The sequence below is a fragment of the Pieris napi genome, chromosome 2 (assembly GCF_905475465.1).
Source record: "Pieris napi chromosome 2, ilPieNapi1.2, whole genome shotgun sequence".
Lineage (NCBI taxonomy): Eukaryota > Metazoa > Arthropoda > Insecta > Lepidoptera > Pieridae > Pieris > Pieris napi.
This window is the reverse complement of record NC_062235.1, coordinates 1,403,834-1,428,502: the sequence shown is the minus strand read 5'-3', so window position 1 is coordinate 1,428,502 and position 24,669 is coordinate 1,403,834. Positions and strand designations below refer to the sequence as shown.

At 31.7% G+C, this 24,669-nt stretch overlaps 6 protein-coding genes across 13 annotated transcripts; 3 read left to right on the top strand and 3 right to left on the bottom strand.

Moving 5' to 3' along the window:
* Window positions 1–347: 347 nt before the first annotated feature.
* On the top strand, window positions 348–1,875 carry LOC125057625. The gene is made up of 2 exons (XM_047661398.1): window positions 348–788; window positions 969–1,875. The coding sequence occupies exons 1-2, from the start codon at window positions 685–687 to the stop codon at window positions 1,873–1,875; spliced, it is 1,011 nt and encodes a 336-aa protein (XP_047517354.1). The 5' UTR covers window positions 348–684.
* An 894-nt stretch (window positions 1,876–2,769) lies between these two features.
* LOC125055843 (pentatricopeptide repeat-containing protein 2, mitochondrial-like) lies at window positions 2,770–10,406 on the bottom strand. Its single transcript, XM_047658489.1, has 9 exons — window positions 10,175–10,406; window positions 9,750–9,969; window positions 9,053–9,155; window positions 8,020–8,214; window positions 6,917–7,013; window positions 6,122–6,210; window positions 5,483–5,596; window positions 4,596–4,703; window positions 2,770–3,465 (listed from the first exon to the last, which is right to left on the bottom strand). Exons 1-9 carry the CDS (start codon window positions 10,263–10,265, stop codon window positions 3,355–3,357), a joined length of 1,128 nt encoding a protein of 375 aa, XP_047514445.1. The 5' UTR covers window positions 10,266–10,406; the 3' UTR covers window positions 2,770–3,354.
* Window positions 10,407–10,530: 124 nt separating this feature from the next.
* LOC125055767 (serine/threonine-protein kinase PRP4 homolog) lies at window positions 10,531–14,355 on the top strand. 8 transcript variants are annotated; one of them, XM_047658379.1, is made up of 3 exons: window positions 11,292–11,399; window positions 12,217–12,344; window positions 12,599–14,355. In XM_047658379.1, exon 3 carries the CDS (start codon window positions 12,640–12,642, stop codon window positions 14,320–14,322), a length of 1,683 nt encoding a protein of 560 aa, XP_047514335.1. In that variant the 5' UTR covers window positions 11,292–11,399; window positions 12,217–12,344; window positions 12,599–12,639; the 3' UTR covers window positions 14,323–14,355. The 8 variants fall into 8 exon arrangements, with proteins under 8 accessions (XP_047514361.1, XP_047514352.1, XP_047514335.1 ...); XM_047658371.1 differs by having other exon boundaries at window positions 11,318–11,609; XM_047658353.1 differs by having other exon boundaries at window positions 11,318–11,609; window positions 11,849–12,344.
* A 55-nt stretch (window positions 14,356–14,410) lies between these two features.
* Window positions 14,411–20,811, bottom strand: LOC125055850 (transmembrane protein adipocyte-associated 1 homolog). Its single transcript, XM_047658502.1, has 6 exons — window positions 20,409–20,811; window positions 20,033–20,328; window positions 19,666–19,923; window positions 18,949–19,135; window positions 18,261–18,390; window positions 14,411–17,100 (listed from the first exon to the last, which is right to left on the bottom strand). Exons 1-6 carry the CDS (start codon window positions 20,492–20,494, stop codon window positions 16,942–16,944), a joined length of 1,116 nt encoding a protein of 371 aa, XP_047514458.1. The 5' UTR covers window positions 20,495–20,811; the 3' UTR covers window positions 14,411–16,941.
* A 936-nt stretch (window positions 20,812–21,747) lies between these two features.
* LOC125055867 (peptidyl-prolyl cis-trans isomerase 5) lies at window positions 21,748–23,373 on the top strand. Its single transcript, XM_047658525.1, has 4 exons — window positions 21,748–21,980; window positions 22,365–22,572; window positions 22,744–22,928; window positions 23,152–23,373. The coding sequence occupies exons 1-4, from the start codon at window positions 21,888–21,890 to the stop codon at window positions 23,281–23,283; spliced, it is 618 nt and encodes a 205-aa protein (XP_047514481.1). The 5' UTR covers window positions 21,748–21,887; the 3' UTR covers window positions 23,284–23,373.
* On the bottom strand, window positions 23,361–24,634 carry LOC125055858 (tetratricopeptide repeat protein 19 homolog, mitochondrial). Its single transcript, XM_047658514.1, has one exon. The coding sequence runs from the start codon at window positions 24,393–24,395 to the stop codon at window positions 23,412–23,414; it is 984 nt and encodes a 327-aa protein (XP_047514470.1). The 5' UTR covers window positions 24,396–24,634; the 3' UTR covers window positions 23,361–23,411.
* Window positions 24,635–24,669: the final 35 nt, after the last annotated feature.

Genomic DNA, 24,669 nt, shown 5'->3' with positions numbered 1-24,669 from the left:
CAGTTCAAACAATTTGTATAACTCAATACTTGGCGAAAGAGTGGCGGAAAGTTTCTTGCAAGTTCTTCTTACCCGCTCTACGCCCTTGACTTGTGAACTGGTAGTAAATGTAAATAAATTTACCTTCTGTTTGACGTTCGTAAGTGTAATTGTTTACCTATATGAATAAAGATATTTTGAGTTTGTGTTTGAAATTATTAACATTTGAAGAACCAAATGAGAGGCGGAAGTTTGAGATATTTAATAAGAGATTGCTTAATGGTAGTACCATTAAGCAATCTCTTATTAAATATCTACCTTGCCCAAACCCATTACTCTAATAAATTCTGTGCATCCAACCTATATATGTGTCGTATAGAAACAAAATCCGCCAGATCCAGTTTTGGGGAAAAATAAGCTTTTGTAGTCTATGGATTCAGTATCTTGAGCTCTATGGTCCAATAATATATATAATCTTTCAAACCCAGTTAAATCCTAGTTAATTCACGTACTTTTTTTGCGTTTCATTTCAAAACACGCCAGATCTTTGACAAGACAACATCAAAAGCCGCTAGATCCACCTCAGCCAATCAGAGAAAAGCATTTTGACAGAAAACCGTCATGGCGTTACTAAATATAGTAATGGCCGCTCATGCATTTGCTTGTGATTTCGTGCCGGCTATATCGTGAATTTTCATCAAAAAAATGTCCGATTTACTAAAAAAAATAGAATCAGTTCTTCCGGAACATGCAAGGAAGCGAGGGGTCAACAAAAGTAACTGGAAAAGTGAGAAAAAACGATGTGAGCGGTGAGTGAAACTTCCATAGGATTTGCTATACAGAGTGTTACAGGATGTGTACTTATTATGGTTCCAAAGATAGTATTTTAAGACAGGCAGAATCAAAGTAATAGAGTCCCATTTGGCACCCTTCGTGTATGGAACCCTAAAAACGGATTCGTGTCTAATTTATGTATTGTTTATTTTCAGATATTCTGCGAAAAAACTGCCATCTTTCCCAAAATGTAAGCACAAAACGAATTCTACTTTTAAATGCCTTACACTAAAAACGCAAGATGTTGCTCGGTTTCACCAGAATTTCTACAAATTGAACAACAAAGTCAGCCAAGACAACTTTATACTAAAACATTGCCGTCTCTCCAAATGCCACAGAAAAAGGCTCAAAGATCAGTCTAGAGGACCAAAGAATTTAAGTGCAGAATACTATGTCACAATTAAAAATCCTCACAAACAGGTCAGGGTATGCAAAAGTGCTTTTATTAAAATATTACAAGTGGGGAAAGATAGAGTTACAGGCATTCTACAGAGATCTTATAAAGATGGAGGCAGTGTTGCTAAAGAGAATCGAGGTGGAAACCACAAAAAAGATCGATATGCGCAGAGGCAAAGAAGTGTAATGACATTTATTGAGTCCATAGAAGCAGCTGAACCTCATTACTGCAGGGCCAAATCGTCTGTAAGACTGTACTTGCCACCTGAATTAAATATTAAAAAGCTGTGGAAAATGTATGAAGAGCAAGTTGCAAGTACCCCCTATCTAAAGGTAAAACAGTCATTTTTCAGACAAATCTTTAACCGCAAGTACAATGTTGGTTTTGGTTCTCCCTTGAAAGATACTTGCTCCAGATGTTTTGAATTAAAACGGAAAATAGAAACTACTAACGGCCAAGAGAAACAGATTTACATAACCCAAAAAAGGTTACATAGCATGAAAGCCAAAGCCTTTTATGACTTGTTAAGAAAGGAAGAACATGATACCATATCACTGTCATTCGATTGCCAAAAAAACAGCGCGCTGCCTAAACTGCCCGACCAAGCGGCTTACTTTAGTAGGCAGTTCAATATGAGCAATTTTACAGTTGTTATTGGTAGTTGATTTATACTGCACAAAGGACGCCAGAATGTAAGCGTACAAGGAGAGGAAAACTACAGAAGCGAATGTACTCAGCCAAAATATGTGACTAAGAAAGGAAGACGTTGCGCGGAATTGGAACCTGTAATAAGACGAAAGGGGAATAAAATTAATATAAAAAAAATTGCTGATGTCTCGAACCTGTTATCGAAGCACTTTGGCGAAGACTGGAGAACTATTGAGAGTTTAGCTTACTATAGGGACATTGAACTTAATAATGACAATTCCGAAGAACGTGAAGATCTAGTATGCGTACCGCTTGAAGAAAGTGACAATTGTATTTGATACAATATTTGCGATATTAATTAAAGTTCAGATTTATAATTTTTGGTAGTTTTACTTTCTCTTAATCTGTAATTTTAGAACACCCTGTAAGTTGACAATGACCTAGCGTAGTTGGCATCGATCTCCGCCACATCCATTTCTGTCAGAAACAAACTCCGTCAGATCCGTGTGTCATTATCAATAACCGCCAAATCCAATTTTTTCAGTTGGTTATTAGTTCAGTATCCTTGTAATCTTCAATTGTTTATTATAAGGTCATTTAAATTAGTCAAGTAATATTTTTCTCCTTATTTAAAAAAATAACAGTTAAATGTAACTGTTACCAGCAAAAAAAAATGTATACTGTAAAATTCACCTTTCTGGATCTGGCGGATTTTAATTCTATACGACACATATATCATTTGAAGGTAACTTTATTTTTTTGAAATTTTTGTATGCCGATTCGTCTTATAAGCCACATGACATTTCCCATAAAATTTCGCGCGAACAGAGAAAGTTGGCATCATGACAGTTGGCAACGACCACAGTATATTTCATATTTGCAATGAAAGGATTATAAATAAAAATAATAAACATACTAAATCAACACTTTATTTTGAACAATTTTAAACATTCACATTCTCGCACGCAATTTAAGACAACTAAACCTTGTATGACATCAAAATGCAAATTTCTCCTCTAGTACAAATGATTCGTACTACATAAACATCAATATTAATACTATAAAGAGGAACGATTTGTTGGTAACAAACTCAAAAATTACTGGACCACTTTCATTCACCATTGTAATTCTCCCTGAATAAGTTATTAGATTTTTTTTTCAAAATTAAATTTCTCTAAACGATTTCAAAATGAAGTAAAAGTCAAAATTAGTATTTGCAACTTGAAAATACTTTTGATGTCCTCCTCCTCATTTAAAGTCGGTTAAAAAACACTTACATATTCACAGTAGGTTTGGAAATTATAAAATCTAATATAAAATCATTTGTGCAATATGGCAGTCCACGTAATTTTATGTCATTAAATATACGTTTTATGTATATTTGAATAAATCTTTTAAATTTTATTTTTAAGTCAGACTTGTGTACATTTTAATACCATTAATTTTACATTATCACATAGTACGAATCATATATTGCATGACATTTATTATTGTAATTAGCTCAAATTCCTTTGCCTCTGACCAAACGGCATTTTGGGCATACCACGAGGTTTGTCGTGTTTCTTCACAGATATCATAATCTCGCTAGTCACCAACTTGTCTAAAGTCTGCAAAAAAAAATTGTTTTATTAAAAAACCAAATATATTGAAGCATATTTCTGTATAGAGGCAATGGGCGGGGCATATAGCAAGATACACCAATAATGGGTGGACCTTAAAGAAAACTGTATGGAAAGGACCAAGAGGAAGAAGGAGAAGAGGTCGCCCGAACGAATGGAGAAAGAGAGCCATAGACAGAGTCAGTTGGAAAAAGCTGGAGGAGGCGTTTACCCGTGAAGGGGTTCCGATCTACGGTACTGAAGGAAGCTAGAATATAGATTAACAAGCAAAAGAAAAAAATATAAAAATGTAAAATTATCTAAGCTGTGAATTATAATTTGTTTTTGTCAGGATTGGAAATAAAACGGGCTTTATTATTATTATATTTTTGTATCCGTTTCATAATCATATTTATCTATTTTTCTTTTAAATATAATGACAATATGTCGCGATCGCAGAATTGATCATGAATTAGCCAGTTGTAGGAGAACTAACCATATCATAAAATTATAAATTTTAGATATATAATGGTAAAGCTATAAAAAAACGTGTGTGTACTTATGTACACGCGTTAGAAATTATACTTCTTTGGCGTAACAAGATAAAAATCTTTTCAAAAATTTTATCTTTCGCCTTATTCTACGTTCGTAGAAAAACGACACTAACAATAGAAAAAACTAAAATGTTGATGAGTTAACTTCAGGGTGTCGGCTTTTTGTGACGGTCTGCGCGCGCATCATAACAATTTACTTTCATCATTTTTACCTAACGCGCCAAAAGTATAACTTCAAAAAGTAATCAGTTAAATTCTTCAATTCCGTCACATTCAAATATGGAACGTGTTATCATGACATATTTTTATTTTCGAAAACAATTTTTTGACATTTTACAGTTAGGCATAATTTTGTATTCAAATTTAGAATCCCGGAATATTTTTTGTTTTCTACAGATTACTAATATGGCCTGGTAACGAGACCTTTAAGCCAAGCAATAATTATTGTTATCTGTAGCTTATAGACAAGAATTATCGAATTAAAATGGGGTATAGACATATTGCCCATAGACGAGAATTGCCCATAGAAAGAATCAATGTATTAGATATTTGTGACAGGCATAATACTTGTACAATTGTTCATACCTGATCATCTATAAGGTCGCGTTCCCGCAAAGCCTTTTCGATGTTTTGAAACGAGTTTTCTAGATCTTTGTCATTCTTTTGTTTTATCGCTTCCTGTGCTGCTTTTATCTGTAAAAATAATGAAAGTTAAACTCTTATACATAATAATAATTGCCCAACAAATATTAATCGGTCAATAATTTTATAACGTTAATTTATTTTCAAATGATTATGTATCATCACTTATATTATATACTTTGTTTTTCACATAAAATGTTTCACATAAACATATTCCGCATGACGCATCACATTATGTCATAGACCGATGGTATAACTGATAGTTTTTGCAAATGGTCAGCTTAAATTGAACCTTCAATTGTCAACGTTTAACGATATTTCAATCACTCATATTATCTTAAATATTATCTGATATAAGATTGCTCAATTCTACAATTTAAAAACATCACAGTTTTTAAAATAACTTTCTCAATTTGTTTCTTCCGGCTCGAAGGACCAAAATATACCTGGGTTTGAAGAAAGCTTTAAATAATCGCTTTATATAATAATAATTATTATTGTTGATGAACTGATAAATTTGGAGCTTTTTAAATATTTCCGTTCATAAGTGTTCCTACCAATATGAATAAATAATTTATGATTGTACACTATTTAAATATTTGTAAAAAGCTCAGTATATGTACAATTTAACCATGACATAGATTTATATATATTTTTACATAAACTTCATTATCCGCGATAAATAAAACATGTTTCAAAAACGGGAAAAACCTATAGATAGCTTTCCATTTGTTGAACAGTGTAACCTTGGTAATCGATCACATGAATTGCGGGTCCACTATTTTTAGCATATTAGCATAAATCAGAGACAAAGCAGTTAACAAACTTACCGTCTCTGAAAAGAACGTGTGTTTGTCTAATCTACTCGGAGAGTCTACATCCAAAACACCTCTTAGAATTGGTAACGCATCGTCAATCCTACCCACTTGGCATAAAGCTATGACCTGAAAAAAAATATTTTAAATATAATCATGCACCACCATTATGTGGAACCAGCTGCCCACTGTAGTATTTTAGAACCAATTCGACTTAGGGTCCTTGAGGGAGCGAACCAATTTGTAAGAGGCCGGCAACGCACTCTCGAGCATTTGACATTGAGTGTCCATGGGCGGCGGTACCACTTAACATCAGGTGAACCCCCCCATAAAAAAAAAACAAATTTGCCTGACTATCATGGGGTATATTTTATACCAAATACATTTTAAAAATCATTATTGTAAAGTGAAGGAAACAACGTGAGGAAACTGGCTTAGACAAAGAAATGAGACAGCATTAGGTATGTCAAAAACGTATTGTATTTTGACATTTAAGAGGACGGCTCATGCCCTTAGTCATGTCAAATCCAATTACTGAGTTACTTAGCACTACATCTTGATTCGGAATCTGAGAGACAAAAACCTATTTACTCTGACCTACTTGCCTATAGAAAAAAGAAATACTGACGTCTGACATTCTTTCAAAGTACTTACTTTAATATTCCTAATTGTGACGTAATGCGGTGTTTGTAATGATATGCACTCTAGAGCTATGTGTGGTTCATTATTCCTTAAAGCCATGGCTGAAATACAATAAAAAAAGTCAGTCTAGTCGTCTCTTTCTGTCATATGAGTTTACCCTGCGATGAAAAGAGAGAGAAAAGTAATTGAGTAAAATTGGTGCGACAAAAATTTTTATCAATAACGGGTATACTTTTTTAATAGCGAAATAATTTGTCACATATCTAAAATATTCTTCAATATATTCTTGTTATATTAGTAAAAAAATACTCTTATAAAAAGGGAAAATACGTCTTCCACTGTCATATACTTGAAACAGTCGCTAACTAATCTGGGATTCAATTTCGTATGTTGCAATGTTAAAAGATAATAATACTATCATTAGATTTAATAGAGAGCCTGATATGTGGGCTGGGACTGGGTTTCTTAATAAAAATTGAAGAAAAAAAATCTCTTGTCTATACATAGCATCATTTGAAGAATATTATTATACTATTAAAACCGAAATTTTATTTATTATTATTTTAAATTTATATTTAAAAAATTAAATTAATATAAATAAAATTTCGATGTGGTCTCAGTTATTTTTGTTATCTGTTTGAACACTTTTACTGAAAACCCTTATTAATTATTATTAATTCCAAAATTATTCCACTATCACAAAAAACACTAAACTTATGAGTACAAAATAATCCTTTTACTAAAACTCCAACACTTCATCTTCAAATCGATCAATTTGAATAAAACTTTAAGAATGATTTCCCATACCGCTCATGAATGTACAACTTCTACGAAGAGGCGAAGTCCCTAAAGCAGACATGTCCTTCCATAATTTCTTTGCATATTCGTAGCTTTCTGGTGTATTCTAAAAAGATAAAAATTCAAGTAAATGTTGGTAACATTAAAAATATATGTAATATAAAATTTTATTAATATACTTTTTAAGCTATTGCATAGATTTTATCGCGGGACTTGAGCGCAGCGACCGAATCATGAAATTCCGTAACGAAATAAACCTAACACACGATGACGTAATGTAGGTGCGGCCAATACGCGTTAGAACGGGACAGAACACATACTGCGTCTCACATCGGTTTAGCGTGATCGGATAGGCGTGTTAGTCTGAGTCTGGTAGAGTGGTAGATTGAAATAATATCAAAGAAAAAACTTGAATTAATATCAAAGAAAAAAAACACGTATTTTTTTATTATTAATAAGTTACATTGCTACAAGTATCATCTATAGAATATAGAAAATGATTCTATATAAAATCTTTATACCAATAGGCTATTACACTGTATGAAAAATAAATTATAATGTGTAAAGAACATGCTTTATGGAGTAAAAAATCTTGTAAAAAATCAGTAATTTATAAAAAAGTCCATAATGATAATATTGATTATAATAGTCAGTCACGTAATACTGTCACAGATTAGTAGAATCAACGACATAGCATAAATAAATAAATCAGTGGCACAACAATCTTTTTAGGTCTGGGCCTCAAATTTCTATATGAGTAATCTTATCTTGGACTTCAGTATTATAGAAAGTAAAGTATCGATAAGTTTGACGACTCATTGGTCAAGTGGTTAGTACCCCTGACTGCGAATCCATGGGTCCCAGGTTCGATCCCTGGCTAAGACGAATATCGATGTGATGAGCATTTGGTGTTGTTCTTAGGTCTTGGGCGTTTAAATATGTATTTATATCTATCTATAATATGTATGTATATCCGTTGCCTAGTACCCATAACACAAGCTTCACCAGCTTAGCATGGGACTAGGTCAATTGGTGTGAATTGTCTTAAAAAAAAAAAAAAAATTAAATTCTTTTTTATTTATTTTTTTGTTTTTTATTTTGTGTTTATTTACCTGTTTATAACAAGCAGCAAGTATTAAAACAACTGGATACTTTGGATATTTAGTCATATTCAACTGGCGTTCCTGTACTTTCTCAAATATCTTGTACATTTCATCATACATCTCATGATTGTAGAGAAGATCCAATAATATCTGGTAACTGATTAATTGATCAAAGAAGCCAGCATTATCTGGGTTTTCAAAACACTGTAAAAGAAAAATACTAATTTACTAATTATCAGTTGTAGAAGTAAAAATTCATGATTATTATCAGAAAACTAAAACCAATACCACATGCTGTCAGCATCAAACCTAATCTTAGCAGTTGTTCCTTAGGAAATATTTTAAAATTTGTATAAAGTATATTTAATTAACATGAATTTTTTAACTTTATATTTTATATAAATTGTGTATTTTTTTATGTAAAATAAAAAGTTACAAAATTCATGTTAATTAAATATACTTATAATATATAAATTGTGTATTCAAACACCCCATGGTTTCTCAAAACTACAGAAGTCCATGAATTTCTTAATATGCCCATGGTAAAAGAGGAAATAATCACACATGGGTATAACTACAAACTAAGACTTCAAAAGCACCCCAATCATCTAGCAGGACAGCTAAATATACCAGAAACTACTCGACGACTAAAAAAGCAGCGAGAAATTTTTGATCAGGACAACCCGGCAGGCTCCGCAGGGCGTAGCGCCTAACACGTCAATAAGCTCTCAACATATCTACTTATAGTCGCAAAGACTGATTGTATGATTAATAATAAAAAATAAAAAAAAATAAAAATTGTGTATTGCATTTTCCCACCTGTAGTAACTATTTTATTGCAAATCAAAACTTTTGAATTATATGTACATTGAGTTATCAACTAAGATGCAAAGGAACAAACTTTATATACATCCTAAGGTAACCTAATGAAAAAACTAATAGTACATTAACAGAATTCCTTCGGTCTTTCAACTTAAAATCATCATTATATTACATGAAACAGACCCACTGTTCAATAATATAATTCTTGGTGTCTACTAACCTTTAAAGCTTCAGTGGGAGCATCTAGAAAATAGAACATCCTCATCACAACAGGTCCAAACACAAATGATCCAAATCTAAACTCAGATTTTTGTGTATTAAATCTGTAAAAATAAATACAGTTGTCTATTGAGCCCTCAAGGTTTATTATTTTCATCACAATACTTACGTAAATTCTAGAATAATTGTGAACCAAATAAATAAATTATAATTATAATCTAATCAAGGAATGAGCAGTTTGTTATTTCATTATATTGAACAATACTGAACCAATTTTGAATATAATTTTATGACTAGAAAGGTAGTGACTGTAAAACCTTAAAAATAAGACATTTCATAGTAGTCTAGTCAAATAAAAGACAAAATAAAATGGCAAAATGTTCTTACAAATGCTGCTTTAACAGTGAGAGACGCATAATGAAGTTTCAAAAAAAAGTTGTAGAGATTGATAATGGCTACAAAAAAGTCGGAAACACCATATTGTCTAACTTTTATATTATATAAAAAAGGTTTCACATCTGTTAGCAATGAATTAAAAAACAACTGCACAGCTTTTTTTGCAGGTCTGGTGGGTTGTTAGTTAACAATATTTAATAAATTTTAACCATATTTAATAAATTTTATGTAAATGGACAATGAACTGCAGCCAAAATAATTGTCATAGATATAGATAAAAAACTCTTCAAATTACAACTTACTTCTTAACCATATCGAGTACTAAATTTAAGTCTGTGGGCTCAGCCATGTGGACCATATTCTTAAGATCTTCTGTAAAAATCATATGTTTTGAATCATGTACAAAGTCATTCATTTTGGCTCTAAATGTGTCAGTGAATTGGGCAAATTGTTCTTTTATCTTCTTCCTCGTCTGAAGATATCCATCAATCCCCAGAGCTGATGGGGAGTATAAGCATTGCACTGTAATTATAAAAAAGGTTTTTAAAAACCATCCAAAAAGTGAAGCGGTAACTATAGCAACTATTTTATTACAGGTTCATTTCTTTATTTCGTCAATACTATGTCTATGTTAAAACATAAGTATTTTGCTCTTAATGGTGAATATTAGTTCAATCAATAACCATACAGAATACTTGTTATTTAGTTAAACACAACCATGCCTCACCTTTTGTTACGTGAAAATTTCGTAATGGCATTTTCATACCAAAACTATAATGAGCAGAAGCTCTTGAAATTGAATTCATGATGATATTCATATTGCCTATACTTCTTTAGTCTTTTCCACTGTAGTATTTATACAAAACAACTAAACTACTTTTTTGTAAATTTATTCTAAATTAAACATAAGTAATTTTCCGGGTTATAGGTTAGATTCATGTTAATTGTTAAAACTTAATTGTCAAATTTTGACATTAGTTTGAATTGAGCACAATGTTGTATGTCATACAACATTCCACAGTCCCTGTTATTTAGCTTTTATCGGTAGAATGGTGGACGATAGAAAAAGTCGGCATAGTTTTTACTGCATCACACGTCCAAGATACCGAATACATCAAATAGTTTCATAATGTTGTTCTTGTTTTCAAAGAGTGAAATGCTTCAGTTTCAATAGGAAATAAAACCTTAAGATATAAGGTTACTATGCAACAAAGTATAATAGAATATGTATGTTCTTACAAAATTTTATCAGTTTAAAACTTAATTTATACAAGTATTATCATAGGTACTTTTGTTGTATACATTTATTCTTTATTTTATATTTTATTAAGCCCCTCGATTAAATATTCTATAAAATAGAGATAGAGAAGAAATATCTTAGAGTGAAGTCACTGTTTATATGTATTGGATATATGAATGATATTAATATGATATTAATAAGAATAGTTTATTTATTTAATCAGATAATCATAAGTCTACTATGTTAGTTGCAATATCCTACATATTACATAGTTAAGTCTTTACTTGATGAGATATGTATAATGTACTACACCCAGTTTTGGCATATACCGTACGAGATATTCTTGAAGCAATATTTACTTAATGAAAATATATCGCACAATGCTGACATAAAATAGCTGAATCAATTGATCAACTATGATTTTGCTTTCTTGTTTTGAGAGTTTATACAGGTTTTGATTTGAGATAGAAGATTGTTTGAGAAATTGTGAATTTCAAATACATATATGATCTTTTTTATGATCCAATCTACTAAATGTTTTTTAGTAAGTACTTCCCCACACAATAAACACATTGTGTTTAACACAAGGCTGCAGTTTTAGTCTGTACTCTGTAGTCACTTGTCTATTGTCAAATTACAATCAAAAAGTAATGGCTAACTTTTTGGCAATAAAACAAAACTAAAGTACAGTAATTTTTGGGTTTAACGTTAGGTACCTATATTATTTCTTTATTAGTTTATTGACAAATTTGTTACTATTAATTTTTGTTATATGTACACGGTTGATTTCTATCAATCTCCGGTAAACTTAAGTTATACGGCGTATATATGAGGATACGCGATTTAAACAATAATTATGGCCTGATTAGTACAACTATTTATGAATGCAGATAGTAACACTATAAGATTTGAAACAAAATAGGTAAGTCTTGCATGTTTATAAATTCTAAATGTCAAATAATTTTTCATGAAGTTCAATATGTATATAGACGATGCGGCCCGTTACAAATAAACTTGAATAAATAACCAAGAAAAAAGCAGAATGATTTTATGATGTAACGCAGCTTTAATCTCTCCGAATGTGCCTGAACCTCGTCAAAACTGACAAACTGGGTTATCATTATACTAACGAAATCTTTAAATGTTTTTCTTATATTCCAGATTGTACTTCTGAGGCCATGTAGTGTATATTTTCATTAATATGTTATCGGCTTCAACATTTATAAAAGCTTATGGTGAAATTGGTTTTATAAATATTGAGCAACTACAGAAGAGTTGTTCAAGAATAACTCATAACATTTTAGTAGCACACTTATTATGAGCTTAAATATGAAAATCAAGAAATTATTACTTTAAAACATTTTTCATAATATCTGTGCTATAAAAAATGTTCATTTCTTTGGGACGAAAAGGATGAGTAAAAGAATTACACTTTGTTTTGTGTAAAATATTTTTTCCAAAGTTGATATATCTATATGAGGTTTCTGTCATCATTATGTTTGACTAATACATATTTTTCATTCCAATAGATAACAATGGATGGAAAAGTAAAATGAGTATGCAGCCAACCCTTAAAATGGCAACTTACATAACAGCAACATGAAAAGTCGATCACTTAGTAATGTTGACACATCAGATGTCGAGATTGGGTGGAAATGTAATCAGTGCTATAGTTAACATTACATCTTTTATATCAAAATATCAGATGCATGATTGCAAATTTACATCACATTGTATATTATATTATGTCATAATTCAAAAATTTAATATCATGAATCTGATGTACTATATGTAAAATGCTTGCCTGTCTTAATAAATCAATTTTTATACATAGAAAATGATTTTTTACTTTAACATAGATATATTTTACTTTTTCAGCAGTCTAATATGTAAAATATTTAATCTTTACAGATTAGGTGACCATACGAAACAAAATTTCTTCATTAAATAATATGGCAGATCATCACAGAAAATACTCAAAACATAGGACAGATTCAAAGAGAGATAAAAGTGCAAAAAGGAGTAAAGATTCTAAACACCATCTAAATGAGTCTAGAACACCACCATATTCATCTAAAAATAATTCAATTGATGAACTGATAAAACAGCGAGAGACTTTAAAAGAAGAACTTAAGAAATTCTCAAAACATTCTAAATCAAGTTCTAAAAGCAAGCATGATGATCATGGAAAAAAGCGGTCCAGTTCTGACAATCTTCATAAAGATAAAAATAGTAAAAGATCTAAAAGTGAAAAAAACTCCTCTTCCACTGTATATGTAGAATCTTCACCGGTTCATAACGTGGATTATACACAGCTAGACTCGGAAGATGAAGAATCTATCATTGAGCAAAGAAGACAACAAAGAAAGAGGCTATTGGAACAACTTACGCATAGTAAAGTTATTGCTGAACAAGAGAACAAAACTAATCAAGAAAAGTGTATAACAAAACAAGATATGCAAGAAACAACAAACTCAAATGAAAATAAAACCCAAATCAAAAGTGAGACAACTGATATGTTTGCAGAGGAAGATTTCATTGCTAAACAATTAACTGATAAAGTAACTCAAGACAATAGCAAAAATAGCATTCAACTTACGGACAATTGGGATGACGAAGAGGGTTATTATAATATTAAAATAGGAGATATTATTAACAATAACAGATACACCATCAAATCTCTAGTGGGACAAGGTGTGTTTGCAAATGTCATCAGGGCTCAAGATACCAAAACTAACACTGAAGTTGCAATTAAAATTATGAGGAACAATGATTTAATGTACAAGACGGGCTTAAAAGAAATAGCAACACTAAAAGAAATGAATACAGCAGACCCAACAAATAAATATCATTGTGTTAAGTTAGATTGCCACTTTATGCACAAAAAACACCTTTGTTTGGTCTTAGAATCTCTTCATATGGACTTAAGAGTGGTTTTAAAGAAATACGGTAGACATGGGCTGAACATAAAAGCCCTCAACAGTTATTCTGTGCAATTATTACTAGCCTTGAGACTTCTTAAGAAAGTCGGATATATCCATGCAGATATTAAGCCTGATAATATTTTAGTAAATGATAGAAAAAATGTTTTAAAGTTATGTGACTTTGGTTCAGCATTTAAAGTAGAAGAGAATGAGCCAACACCATACTTAGTCTCGAGATTTTACAGAGCTCCAGAAATTATTTTAGGCATAACTTATAACCATGGTGTGGATATATGGTCGACTGCCTGCACCATGTACGAAATGGCAACAGGAAAAATATTATTCACCGGCAATTCTAATAATAAAATGCTGAAATGTTTCATGGATCTTAAAGGAAGAATTCCCACGAGACTTCTTAAAAAAGGAAAATTTAAAGACCAACACTTCAATTATAACAACAACTTCTTATATCACAGAAAAGACGAATTTTCCGGAAGAGAAAAATGTGAGGAAGTGTCTAACATTACAATTGGAAGAGACCTTCTGAAAGAAATAAAAAAAGCTAGAAAAGAAATGACACCCGGCGAAGAAAAAAAGATTGGACAACTTAAAGATCTTTTGGACAAAATGTTAATGTTGGATCCTGCTCAGCGAATATCTGTCAATGAGTGTTTAAAACATCCCTTCATTCGAGAAGAATTGCATTACTAAATTGCTCAAACAAAAATAAACTATTTTTTTCTATAACATCTTTTATTTAATCTTTAATTTAGGAATAGAGTAAATAATAAAACAGTTATTGTAAATTCATTACTTTATTCTATATAGATTAAAATAACAAAAAAATATAGCTACAAATTCAACCAAAAATATCACTTAATTTAAGGTTTCACATGAGTATATAAATATACAGCATGTTCAGTATCACATTATAAAGGAAAAATTGACAATCGGCACTTTGGGTTTCATAAATTGACAATCATGGTGTATATGTTAATTGTCAGAGAACTTCAATATTTAAGTTTGAAATGTATAAGTACCAATTAGCTTTAGTCACTATAAAACTAATGCTTCAAAAATCATCATTTTAGCGTGTCTAATCTCTTAATATATAAAACCTAAGACTAGCTACATCTGACAAATTCCGTATCATCAATTACATAAAATTCGTCGCGATCTAACAAATACATGGTGTACAAAAACCAAAAGTGAACCAAAATAAATCATATGTAAGCTACCAAAATTGGTGGGTACAAACCAGTTAAGTGAGTTGCTTGTATAACAAACTCATACAGATCTTATTGCTTTCAATGCCTAAACAAATATAGTGTTAAAATAATCAACATTCGTAAAATCACACATAAAGAACACCCAATAAATTTACTTTACTAAAAATAATATATAGAAGTGCACAAAAATAACCATACTGTGATATCACTAAAAATGACTAATTTATGAACAACCTAAATACGACAGCTTTGCTGTATACAGACATAAAATAATCAATAAACAACAAAAATAAGTAGGTAAATCATCACAGTAAAACAATTAGAAAATCATATTTATACAAGTAGAATGGCGGAAATACACTTAAAGCGTGACGTCACCCGATGAAACGCGATGCGTTTTGGGTCGGATCGTATTGCTTTCTGTATGAGCCCTTACTATATAACTTCCCACAGATTCCCAAGGTTGCGCGTGCGCTTCGCATATTGAGAAGTGAACTACATCGAACTTGTATACAAAAACGTTGGGATCGGTTTAGCTCTGAATCACAACATGATCATCCGACGTCATTCGCCCAAACCTTACCCGATCCAGACATCGACGTGCTCACTAATCTAGAAAACTCCGACGCTAATGCTTGGCGCATTTATACATTGGTAGGATAAAGAAAAAATAATGGTTTTAATAGGCACTTAAACGCAAATATAAAATTCATAAAAAACAAAAGCGGAACTTCTTGTTCAACAAATTATGTTTTAAATCCCCGAAAGTACATTCAAATTTTCTCTTTTATACTCCTGACGTCAACTTAATATGTTTTTCATTCTTTTACCGACATTTTGTATCTTAAAAATCCTTATGTTACAACTTATTCAATCAATAATGCCATCGCGTGTTGGTTAAAGTGCACGTGGCGAATTGAGCGTCGTCACGACAATATGCGTTGCGTTTTAATAATCTATTTCCGCCTTAAAGTATTTAAATTGGATTTACAAATTCTTGTAACTATTTCCAACATATTTGTAATAGGAAAACAATCTCACAAATACATATAATAAATACTGTTTTACCCCAAATAACTTATAAATAAGAAACCAGCAAATTTAAATACCGAAAATAATTTTAAATGTGAATATTTACGATAAAGTACTTAAATTTATATATTCGAAACCTTTTTTTTCTTCTTATTTATAAAACTTGACTAATTATTGTATTTTGTATTGCATTCTAGCTAATTTCTAACACTTATTGCTTGTCTTGCGAGGACTGGCCCGTGTGAGACATCATTGAGAGTACAGGAATTGGATCTTTATGACACAGATTATAAGGCTTATATACTTAATCCGACATTTGTTGGATCCATTTCTTTAGTATTGCCATCCTTTCAATAACAGAAGAATCGTAGAAACATCTAGATACTAGCATTGGAAATTAGCTATAATAATAATAATTACAATAACCTTATTCTAACGTGAAAATTGTGTGGATGGATCCATTACTTAGCTTATAGCGGAGATGGTGTGTAAGTCTAAGACACATAGTTCTCGAGATTCATAATACATATCATTTCATATAGAAAATAATTCTAATTCTAACCTTTGGATGCTTCAGGGATTATATATTCAAATACTGGCTTAGTTTACACTTATCCATACTGTTTAAAAAAGGTTGACTTTTAGCTTAAGGCCTACAATTTAATATTTTACCTTGCAAGTAACACGATTTGACTGTTATTCAAAGTTTCACCCAAAACAGAATACAATTCCTGTAAATTTTAACTCTTTTTGCATAAAAACAATCTCATTTTCTCGTCATTCTTTCGTCTATGTTATATAAACAAAAGGTGAACCATTTAAGTGATTTAAAAAAAACCATATTCAAACTGCACCCGAGAATTGTAATACTGAAATCTCTCTTCGAGATTTCTTTTTAAACCGGGATAAATTGTAGACCCTACATTCTGAATAAACAGTTTCTACTACCGTCGACACAAACAAGGGCGTCCCCAAGACAGTTTAAAATATATAATTTTCTCATGCAAGCCGCCGCATGAGTTGGCTCTTGGACACATCTGGTAATTACACAATTGAATTATCTTTATTGTTATGTAGAGAGCATATTTTTGTTCGGAAAGCCGGCTTGCAAGTCTATCGATTGGCCAGATGCAATAGAGTCTGGACTTTGTAAGGATGCACTATAAACGGGGTTCATTGGGGTCGTCCCGCCCGCTTCAAATAGTGTACTATCATACACACTGTTACTCTGAAAATAAAGGATACTCATGTACTAGATTTTCCCGCATTTTTTCTTCATAGAGATGAATTCCCGCTAAAATTAAATGACAGCTGTCATTCGAGTGGCAGAAAAGGTTGATCACTTTAAATAATAAGAAAACGGGCTTAATACATTTTAATAAAATTATTAATAATTAGTTTATTTACATAACGTTTCGAATGTTTAACAATTAAGTATATTTAAATAACACTCGCGTGTATTATTAAAATAACAGTTAATTGCAATATATTAGTTACTCGGACTATTTTATTATAAGACGCCAAATACCATTACAACTTAACTTGGAATGGAATAAAACATAAATAAACAAAAGCGTCTATCAGCAGCAGGTGTAATAGGAGCACCCACATTATAGTTCTCACTATATATACATAATATGTATGTATATTGTATATGTCGAAGCCAACTAGCTTAATTAGCCGTTCAATTACTAGCCTAGCCTTTTAACTAATCGGCGCCGTTTAACTAGCGGCCTGAAAGATATTCAGTCGCTTGTTACACAACATTTAAGAAACTGGCTTGCTAAAGCTTAGGCCATTCGTACGATAGTCATTATTTGGCAGAAATAAAAAAATAAACCTGTCACATAAAAATATTTCTTTTAAAATTAAATCGCTTGAGTCAAATTCACATAATTATAGTCACAACACTCTTCCATTGTATTTGAAGTTTTTCATGAAACTTTGGAAAAAACCATCAAAGTTTTGTTTCGAGTTAGATAGTGGCAGAAAGTGGAATTAAATTTAAAATTAACAGTCGACAGGCTAGGCAAGTAATGAAAATAAATCGATGCAAGACATTTGCCTAGCTGTTTGATCAACTGGCTAAACATCTTTCAGGCCACTAGTTAAACGGCTAATTATTAATTAAGCTAGTTGGCTGCGACATATATACTCTTTAATTGCTGTTATATTATTATGTGTTTCACCAGTTACCTATTACTACGCCTGTTTATTTTAGTTGGTTTCCTTTTTTCTCTTATCCTGTGGAGCTATTTAAGGACAAGTCTCTAGTTATAACTTGTATTTCTTTTTTTGCGATCTGTCTGTTGTCCTTATTCAATAAAAATAATCAAAGGCATCGTTAAATTCGTGCTTAAATATGTTTCGCATTAAAAAAAAACTTACTTGATAGATGTAGTCTGAATCCGTTTTAAGTGAGCTGAAGCTTTGTTGATGTGGTAAAGAGACTTGGTCATCGTCCATTGGCTCATCCATCTGAGCCTTGTACGAGAACATTATGCTTGGTTGAGCGACACTGAAATTTTATGAACAGATTTAGCAAGTGGGTACTCTACAATCCTATGTTTGTGCATTCAACTCTGGCCTTGTACCAATGTATTTTTTCTGTGTCCTTATTCATTGCACACATGCAACCCCCTTGCCCTTTTTAAGGAGTAATCAAATAAACTTATTTATAACATCCATATAAAGATATGGTTCTTAGCAATGTCTGTGCATTGCATATAATCATATTATCATTCATCAATATAAACAACTAAATTAGTTTATCACATTAGACTAATCAGTTTGACCTGAGCTATACAAGCTCTTTACTACAAAGCATAAATTAACAATGTTTTGATAGCTTTACAGGTATTTAGAAATCAAAGCCGATGATAAGGTAGACAGATTTTTTTTTATTTCAATATGTTAGAAAAAAAATAAGCTAAATTGCCATACCTGTAATTCATTATATCAATGTCAATAGTCAATGTTAGGGTAAACCCCAGAATAGATTTTCATTAAAAGGATTTTGGCCATTACTATACTTTATTAGTGGCAGTACACTATAATATAGAAATAATAAACTCACCTGAAAAATTCACTTAAGAATGTATGATAAACCAGTGGCGTATACAGTGAGAAGTAAAGCCAGGTGGTAACATCAACAACACAGAGACCTGATTGCATAGATCCCCACATAAGTAAACCGGTACCCACCGATTGGGTCATATCAAGTAGGGTCAGTAGCAGTATATAAAAATAAAATGATAGTTTTGCTGAAATAATTTAATATTTAAATTATTTATTTAATAATCTAAATTTTAAAATGGCATTTAAAACATATAGATTATTTTTCACAAATTAAAAGTTAAAGTAAAATAAATAACAACTACCAAAGTATAATAATAAATAAACTCTCAACCTACATCTTTCAATAAAAGTAATTAATACTTTCTTATCATTTGACAGTAACATTAACTTCCTTAAGTAGTCTCATTAGTATCATTTTCATTGTTTAATCACAACATAAATAAAATAGGATATTCTTTGACCTTGAATTTAAATATCTATATAACAGATCTTTAATTTCTAACAAAATTTTTATATATCTAATGAAACTAATCTTATTTTGTTTATAAATATTAAAAATCTTTTATGTAACTTCAGAGACCAAAATTAGGATGATTATTAGGAAAATAATCATAGTTATTTATAACATACAACAACATAAACAGTATTTATAGAATACTTATACAACATGAGACAACAGTAAGAGAAATATACTATTAAAATTTTAAATACTTACTTGGCAAAGCTAAATATTCCCGCAAAGGTGTCCATGGTAGAAGTAAAATAATGAAGTAAATAATCCCAAAGACCAATGATGATGTAAACCAAAAGAGCATCCCACCATGTCCAAATAGATTATAATCCCTTGTATCTATATGGAACATGTCATCTGGCATCACTATTTCTAGTGTGCCCTGGGTGACAGTAAAGGCAAGGGAAATTAAAGATGTAGCCAACAGAACATATCGAATGCTACTGCGACTATCCATGTGGCCTAAAATTTTTGAGTAAAAATTATCAAAAGTAACTTCAACTTGTCGTATTTCTTATATAGCCAGTTATATACACATTTCTAATACTTTATTAAGTTAACCATAACTTACCAAAGGCAAGTCCAAAAATCACGACACTCATTTCAGTTGCAAGCAGGAAGAATCTTACGGTAACCCATAAAATTTTATCAATCAGACCTCCAAGAGGTACTGATGCATTTACAGTCATGGAAACTGCACATCTTATAAGACTGATTATGACATTTCCCCATACAAGAGTGTAAAATGTAAGAAATATGGGACTACTCGTGGCACGAAGTTTTAACTGAGCTTTGTTAAATCTGACAACTAAGAAAAGCACAAATAAAGCATTTGGTATCAATATGATTAAATCCCAAATGCGTACCCTGAAAAATTAAACGACAACAGTAAATGGCAGCGAAAATTCTGCATTATGATTGTATCAAAACACGAATCTCCTATTTACCTTGAGTTGTTTATCTCGTAATACAATACATATTTGCAAAATGTATCTTCCTTTACGGGTGGAAAATCAGTACCGTTACTATACATTTTGTCGCTTTTTAAAGTGTGACCATTTAGATAGTTACGAAATTATGTCGAGGTTCGAAAAGAAATCATCACTTGCACCACAAGTAAATTTGGGTAGTTAATGTCCTATAACACAATAATCAAATAAAAAGCCCCTGCATTATAACGTCAGCTGTCGTTTACCATTATATGGAAAAATTATATATTTCGATTTTTTTTCCTTCGTAAGTTGTTTTCCTTTCGCTTTGTTTAATTTAATTTATGTTAACGTGAAAATTGAAATATATAACAATCACACAATTAACGTGAATTTTACCACAGTACACATCTGTATTCTGTACTGTCACTAGTCAATTAGAATTGATAATTAACATCAATTGTCAAAAAAAGTCCACAGGTAATCATTCTATTAGATGTTATCCGATAGTATAATACCGATTACCGAATAATTGGAACGGTCTTTTCTTGATGGCCCATTAATCGAATTGGTTCGGAAATACTTCAATGAGCGCCTGGTTGGTTCCACAAAATAGTGGTACCGTGGCCTTAATAAACGGTCACTTGTGCAACGACGGACGTCAAGGTGATACGGGTGGAATATCTTATTGTGCCTCGACGTCTTATGATGAAACTCAATTTCATCATCGGACGTCGATGCAGGTATTTAATCCAAACAACACTTCTAAACAGTCTCCGTGGTAAATGCGGCGGTCTCTAAGCAATGCCAAGGAATCAAGCCGCTCGGAAAGGGATTGGCCGTCGACGATTCGAACCGCTCTTCGTAAAACACGGTTAATTGAAAGGAGTTGATACTGGGGAGCTTCGGCACAGAGGAGAGAACAGTACTACATATGGCCGAATTTGCGCTTTATACAGTTGCAAGCGATGGCCCGGAGTAAAGTAGCATCTTGCCTTTCTGAGCACCAAGCTTCAACTGCCCGAGAAATATCTCCACGGCGAGTTTAAGGCTGTCGTCCGCAACATATCATTTATATGTAGAACAAACAAGGTGCAGCCTCGTCTCGGCAAGATTCGTGCCGAGGTTCTCAAATGAGGACCCTCGCAAGATTTTGGTGCCGGCTTTAAATGCTGCACTGGCTCATCAACAACCTCGGTCAGGATGCGATTGTAGTTTGTACCGCATTATTAAAATAAACATACATAAATACATCCAACACGGCCCAGCGAAATTTTTATGTAGTCTGTAAATTGAAACTGACGTGTCGAAGTGCAAGTGGCTACTGGCTGATGCCTTGTGGTTATCAGTCAAAAAAATTTAAGTTTTAACATTTTCGATCATTTTTATTTTAGACGTAGCGTGAAGGTGCCGGTTATTCCGTTGTATACATTACTTTTAGAGTTTCATACAAAATAATTAAAAATTCTCAGAAAGAAGACTAAAATTGTTTTAATTATGGGTTTTCTAGCTACAACCCTTGGCCTTTTATTAATTGTCACCACTGTTTGGTCAGATGAAGCTCCAAAAGGTCCTAAAGTAACCCACAAGGTAATGTAACTAATCTTTAATTATTGAATAAATTATTAAAATATAAATGCAATCGTTATTATTTCTATACATAAGTATTGCATAAATTAATTCTATACAATGTTAAGAAGATCGCCAAAGATTGTAAAGGAGCTTTATAAGGTTGGTGACCTCATACTCAAAACGAGTTATGACGTACCATAAAGCTTTGTATACGTTGTCATATTTTTCTTTTGTGTTATTTTTATTCATAGTAATTACAAATACTTTCATTTTTTTTTTTTTATTAATTCTAATTCATATTACTGCCGCCTTGTTTTTTTGTTTCATTGCCACCTTTGTAGCTTCACTTTAAACAAATGTGTTATCCTAATATTATTAAATATCATGAATATTTTGTTACAGGTTAAATTTGATATTAGTATTGGGGAGCAAGCTATTGGAACAGTTACAATTGGTCTTTTTGGAAAGACAGTACCAAAAACAGCTGAGAACTTCTACCAATTAGCCCTAAAACCTAAGGGAGAAGGTTACAAAGGCAGTAAATTCCACAGAGTTATTGATAACTTCATGATTCAAGGTGGTGATTTTACAAAAGGAGATGGAACTGGAGGTAATTATAAATAAACTAGCCTTTGCTGTATATTTTTATTCAAATATTGTAATAATTAACAAAAGTAAGAAATATCTATCTTGAAAACCTCTCCTAGCAGTATTTTAAATTCAGTTTAAAAGTCAATTATATTTTTTTGACATAGTGATTAATTATTATTTAATTTAATAGGTCGAAGCATCTATGGAGAAAGGTTTGAAGATGAAAACTTTAAGCTGAAGCACTATGGTGCTGGATGGTTATCTATGGCAAATGCAGGCAAAGACACCAACGGTTCCCAGTTCTTTATAACTACCACTAAGACCCCATGGCTTGATGGGAGGCATGTGGTTTTTGGAAAAGTGATTGAGGGCATGGTAAGCATTATCATAATTGTAAATTTTGCATATATTCATGTTATAATATAAATTTGTTTATGTATCATGTGAAAATTATCATCCTATTGAATTTGCAAAGTCCCACTTGTGATAACCTATTTACTGATTAAGGCATCAATTGAACAGAATTTATACCTTATATACTTGGATATAGTAACTATTTTTGCTTGATTAAAGATATAAGTGGTTTGATTGTTGACAGGATGTTGTACGCAAGATTGAGAAGACTGTAACTGGAGCCAATGATCGCCCAGTAAAGGATGTTGTTATTACAAACACTGAAGCCGAAATTGTTTCAGAGCCATTTAGTGTCACAAAAGAAAGTGCTCAATAATAATTTTTCTTTAATAGTTTCATACTAGAAACCTATTTATAAGTTCTACAAATATTAAGTGAAATAATAAGAATATCTTTAACAGATAAATATATTATTGATTCATAAACCTACATATTTATTTACACTCATACTACAATATTTTTGATTTCAGCAATACATTCTGCTGCTTCATGTTTAATGTCATTATTTTTATTTAATATGGCTAATCTTAAGCCATACCCACAATACTGACGAGCACTATCTACCATTCTTTTCTTCATGTAAGCTCGTCCCAAATTAACATAAATAGCTCCTAGGTCTTCCATATCTGGAAGTGTTTTTCCAAGGTCTAGTGCCTTCGATACATATAGTATACAATCATCCACACGATCCATTTGATCGCAAACTGTACCTATGTCATTCAGTTGCACTGCAATATGTTCAGGATCAACATCGCTTAGTTCCTTCATTTTATTATATGCACTAAGCATATAATTAAACCCATTCTCATATTTTTTACATTCAACAAATAATCTTCCATACCAATCCTCAGTCATTGCTAAGAGTTTCTTTATTTCATCGGAAGGATTTCTTAAGTATTCATTATTTATTCTTTCCAAACACCAATCAAAACCGAGTTGTGCTGTCTCATATTCCTTTTGCAAGTGGCTTACTCTTGCTAGTTTAACGCTGACTTGAACAATACGTAAATCATCTTGAGGGACACCACTTGAAATCAATCTTTGAGCAACAGATACAAATAACTTCTTTGCCTGTTCTAGACGTTCCCTTTGCAGGGCCAAATTAGCCATTAAATCATATATGTAAGTGACTCCTAAATCATGATGCATTTGTTGTGCTTGCCTTAATGCAACATGAAGTAACTGCTCAGCTTTGTCATACTCATTTCTTTGCATAAAAAGTAAACTATGTTTTATCATTATGATTAATTCATCTTCTGCATTCAGTTTCTTCTCTAATCCAATCAACGTTAAAATAGAGAATCCAACAGTGCACGGCAAGCCTGTTCTTAGAGTTAGTATTCTACAAAATTTTGTAGGAAATAGGGGTTTATATTGTAATTTGATTCGTAAAAGTCTCCTTAAATATGGTCTAAACTTTAACAACATAGTTATTTATTTAATAAACTTTACAATTTTTAAAAATGACAACCTATTTATGTACTCTTACTCATAGGAATTAACACAGACTAGAAAATTAAAAAAAATTGTCATTAGCTTGACATCTTTGGATAGATCTGTCAAATGTACCTTACTTTCTTGGCTTAATTTAATTTAACCTGTAGATTAATAAGTCAATTTTATGGTCTGCCAAGTGCCAATTGCCAGCGCTATTATGGGCTAATGCGTAATGCCACATACTACATAGTGATAACATATTATA

Coding starts and splice junctions, on each gene's coding strand:
- LOC125057625 (XM_047661398.1), top strand. CDS start 685: ATGTCCGATTTACTAAAAAAAATAGAATCAGTTCTTCCGGAACATGCA. Junction 789..968: donor GAGAAAAAACGATGTGAGCG/GTGAGTGAAACT, acceptor GTTTATTTTCAG/ATATTCTGCGAAAAAACTGC.
- LOC125055858 (XM_047658514.1), bottom strand. CDS start 24,395: ATGTTGTTAAAGTTTAGACCATATTTAAGGAGACTTTTACGAATCAAA.
- LOC125055867 (XM_047658525.1), top strand. CDS start 21,888: ATGGGTTTTCTAGCTACAACCCTTGGCCTTTTATTAATTGTCACCACT. Junction 21,981..22,364: donor GTCCTAAAGTAACCCACAAG/GTAATGTAACTA, acceptor ATTTTGTTACAG/GTTAAATTTGATATTAGTAT. Junction 22,573..22,743: donor AAAAGGAGATGGAACTGGAG/GTAATTATAAAT, acceptor TTAATTTAATAG/GTCGAAGCATCTATGGAGAA.
- LOC125055767 (XM_047658405.1), top strand. CDS start 12,640: ATGGCAGATCATCACAGAAAATACTCAAAACATAGGACAGATTCAAAG.
- LOC125055850 (XM_047658502.1), bottom strand. CDS start 20,494: ATGTATAGTAACGGTACTGATTTTCCACCCGTAAAGGAAGATACATTT. Junction 18,391..18,948: donor TTCTTAAGTGAATTTTTCAG/GTGAGTTTATTA, acceptor ATAAAATTTCAG/TGTCGCTCAACCAAGCATAA. Junction 17,101..18,260: donor ATTCAGACTACATCTATCAA/GTAAGTTTTTTT, acceptor CTTTATTTTCAG/AGTAACAGTGTGTATGATAG.
- LOC125055843 (XM_047658489.1), bottom strand. CDS start 10,265: ATGAATATCATCATGAATTCAATTTCAAGAGCTTCTGCTCATTATAGT. Junction 7,014..8,019: donor TTGCTGCTTGTTATAAACAG/GTAAATAAACAC, acceptor TTATCTTTTTAG/AATACACCAGAAAGCTACGA. Junction 4,704..5,482: donor ACACGTTCTTTTCAGAGACG/GTAAGTTTGTTA, acceptor TTATTTTTACAG/ATAAAAGCAGCACAGGAAGC.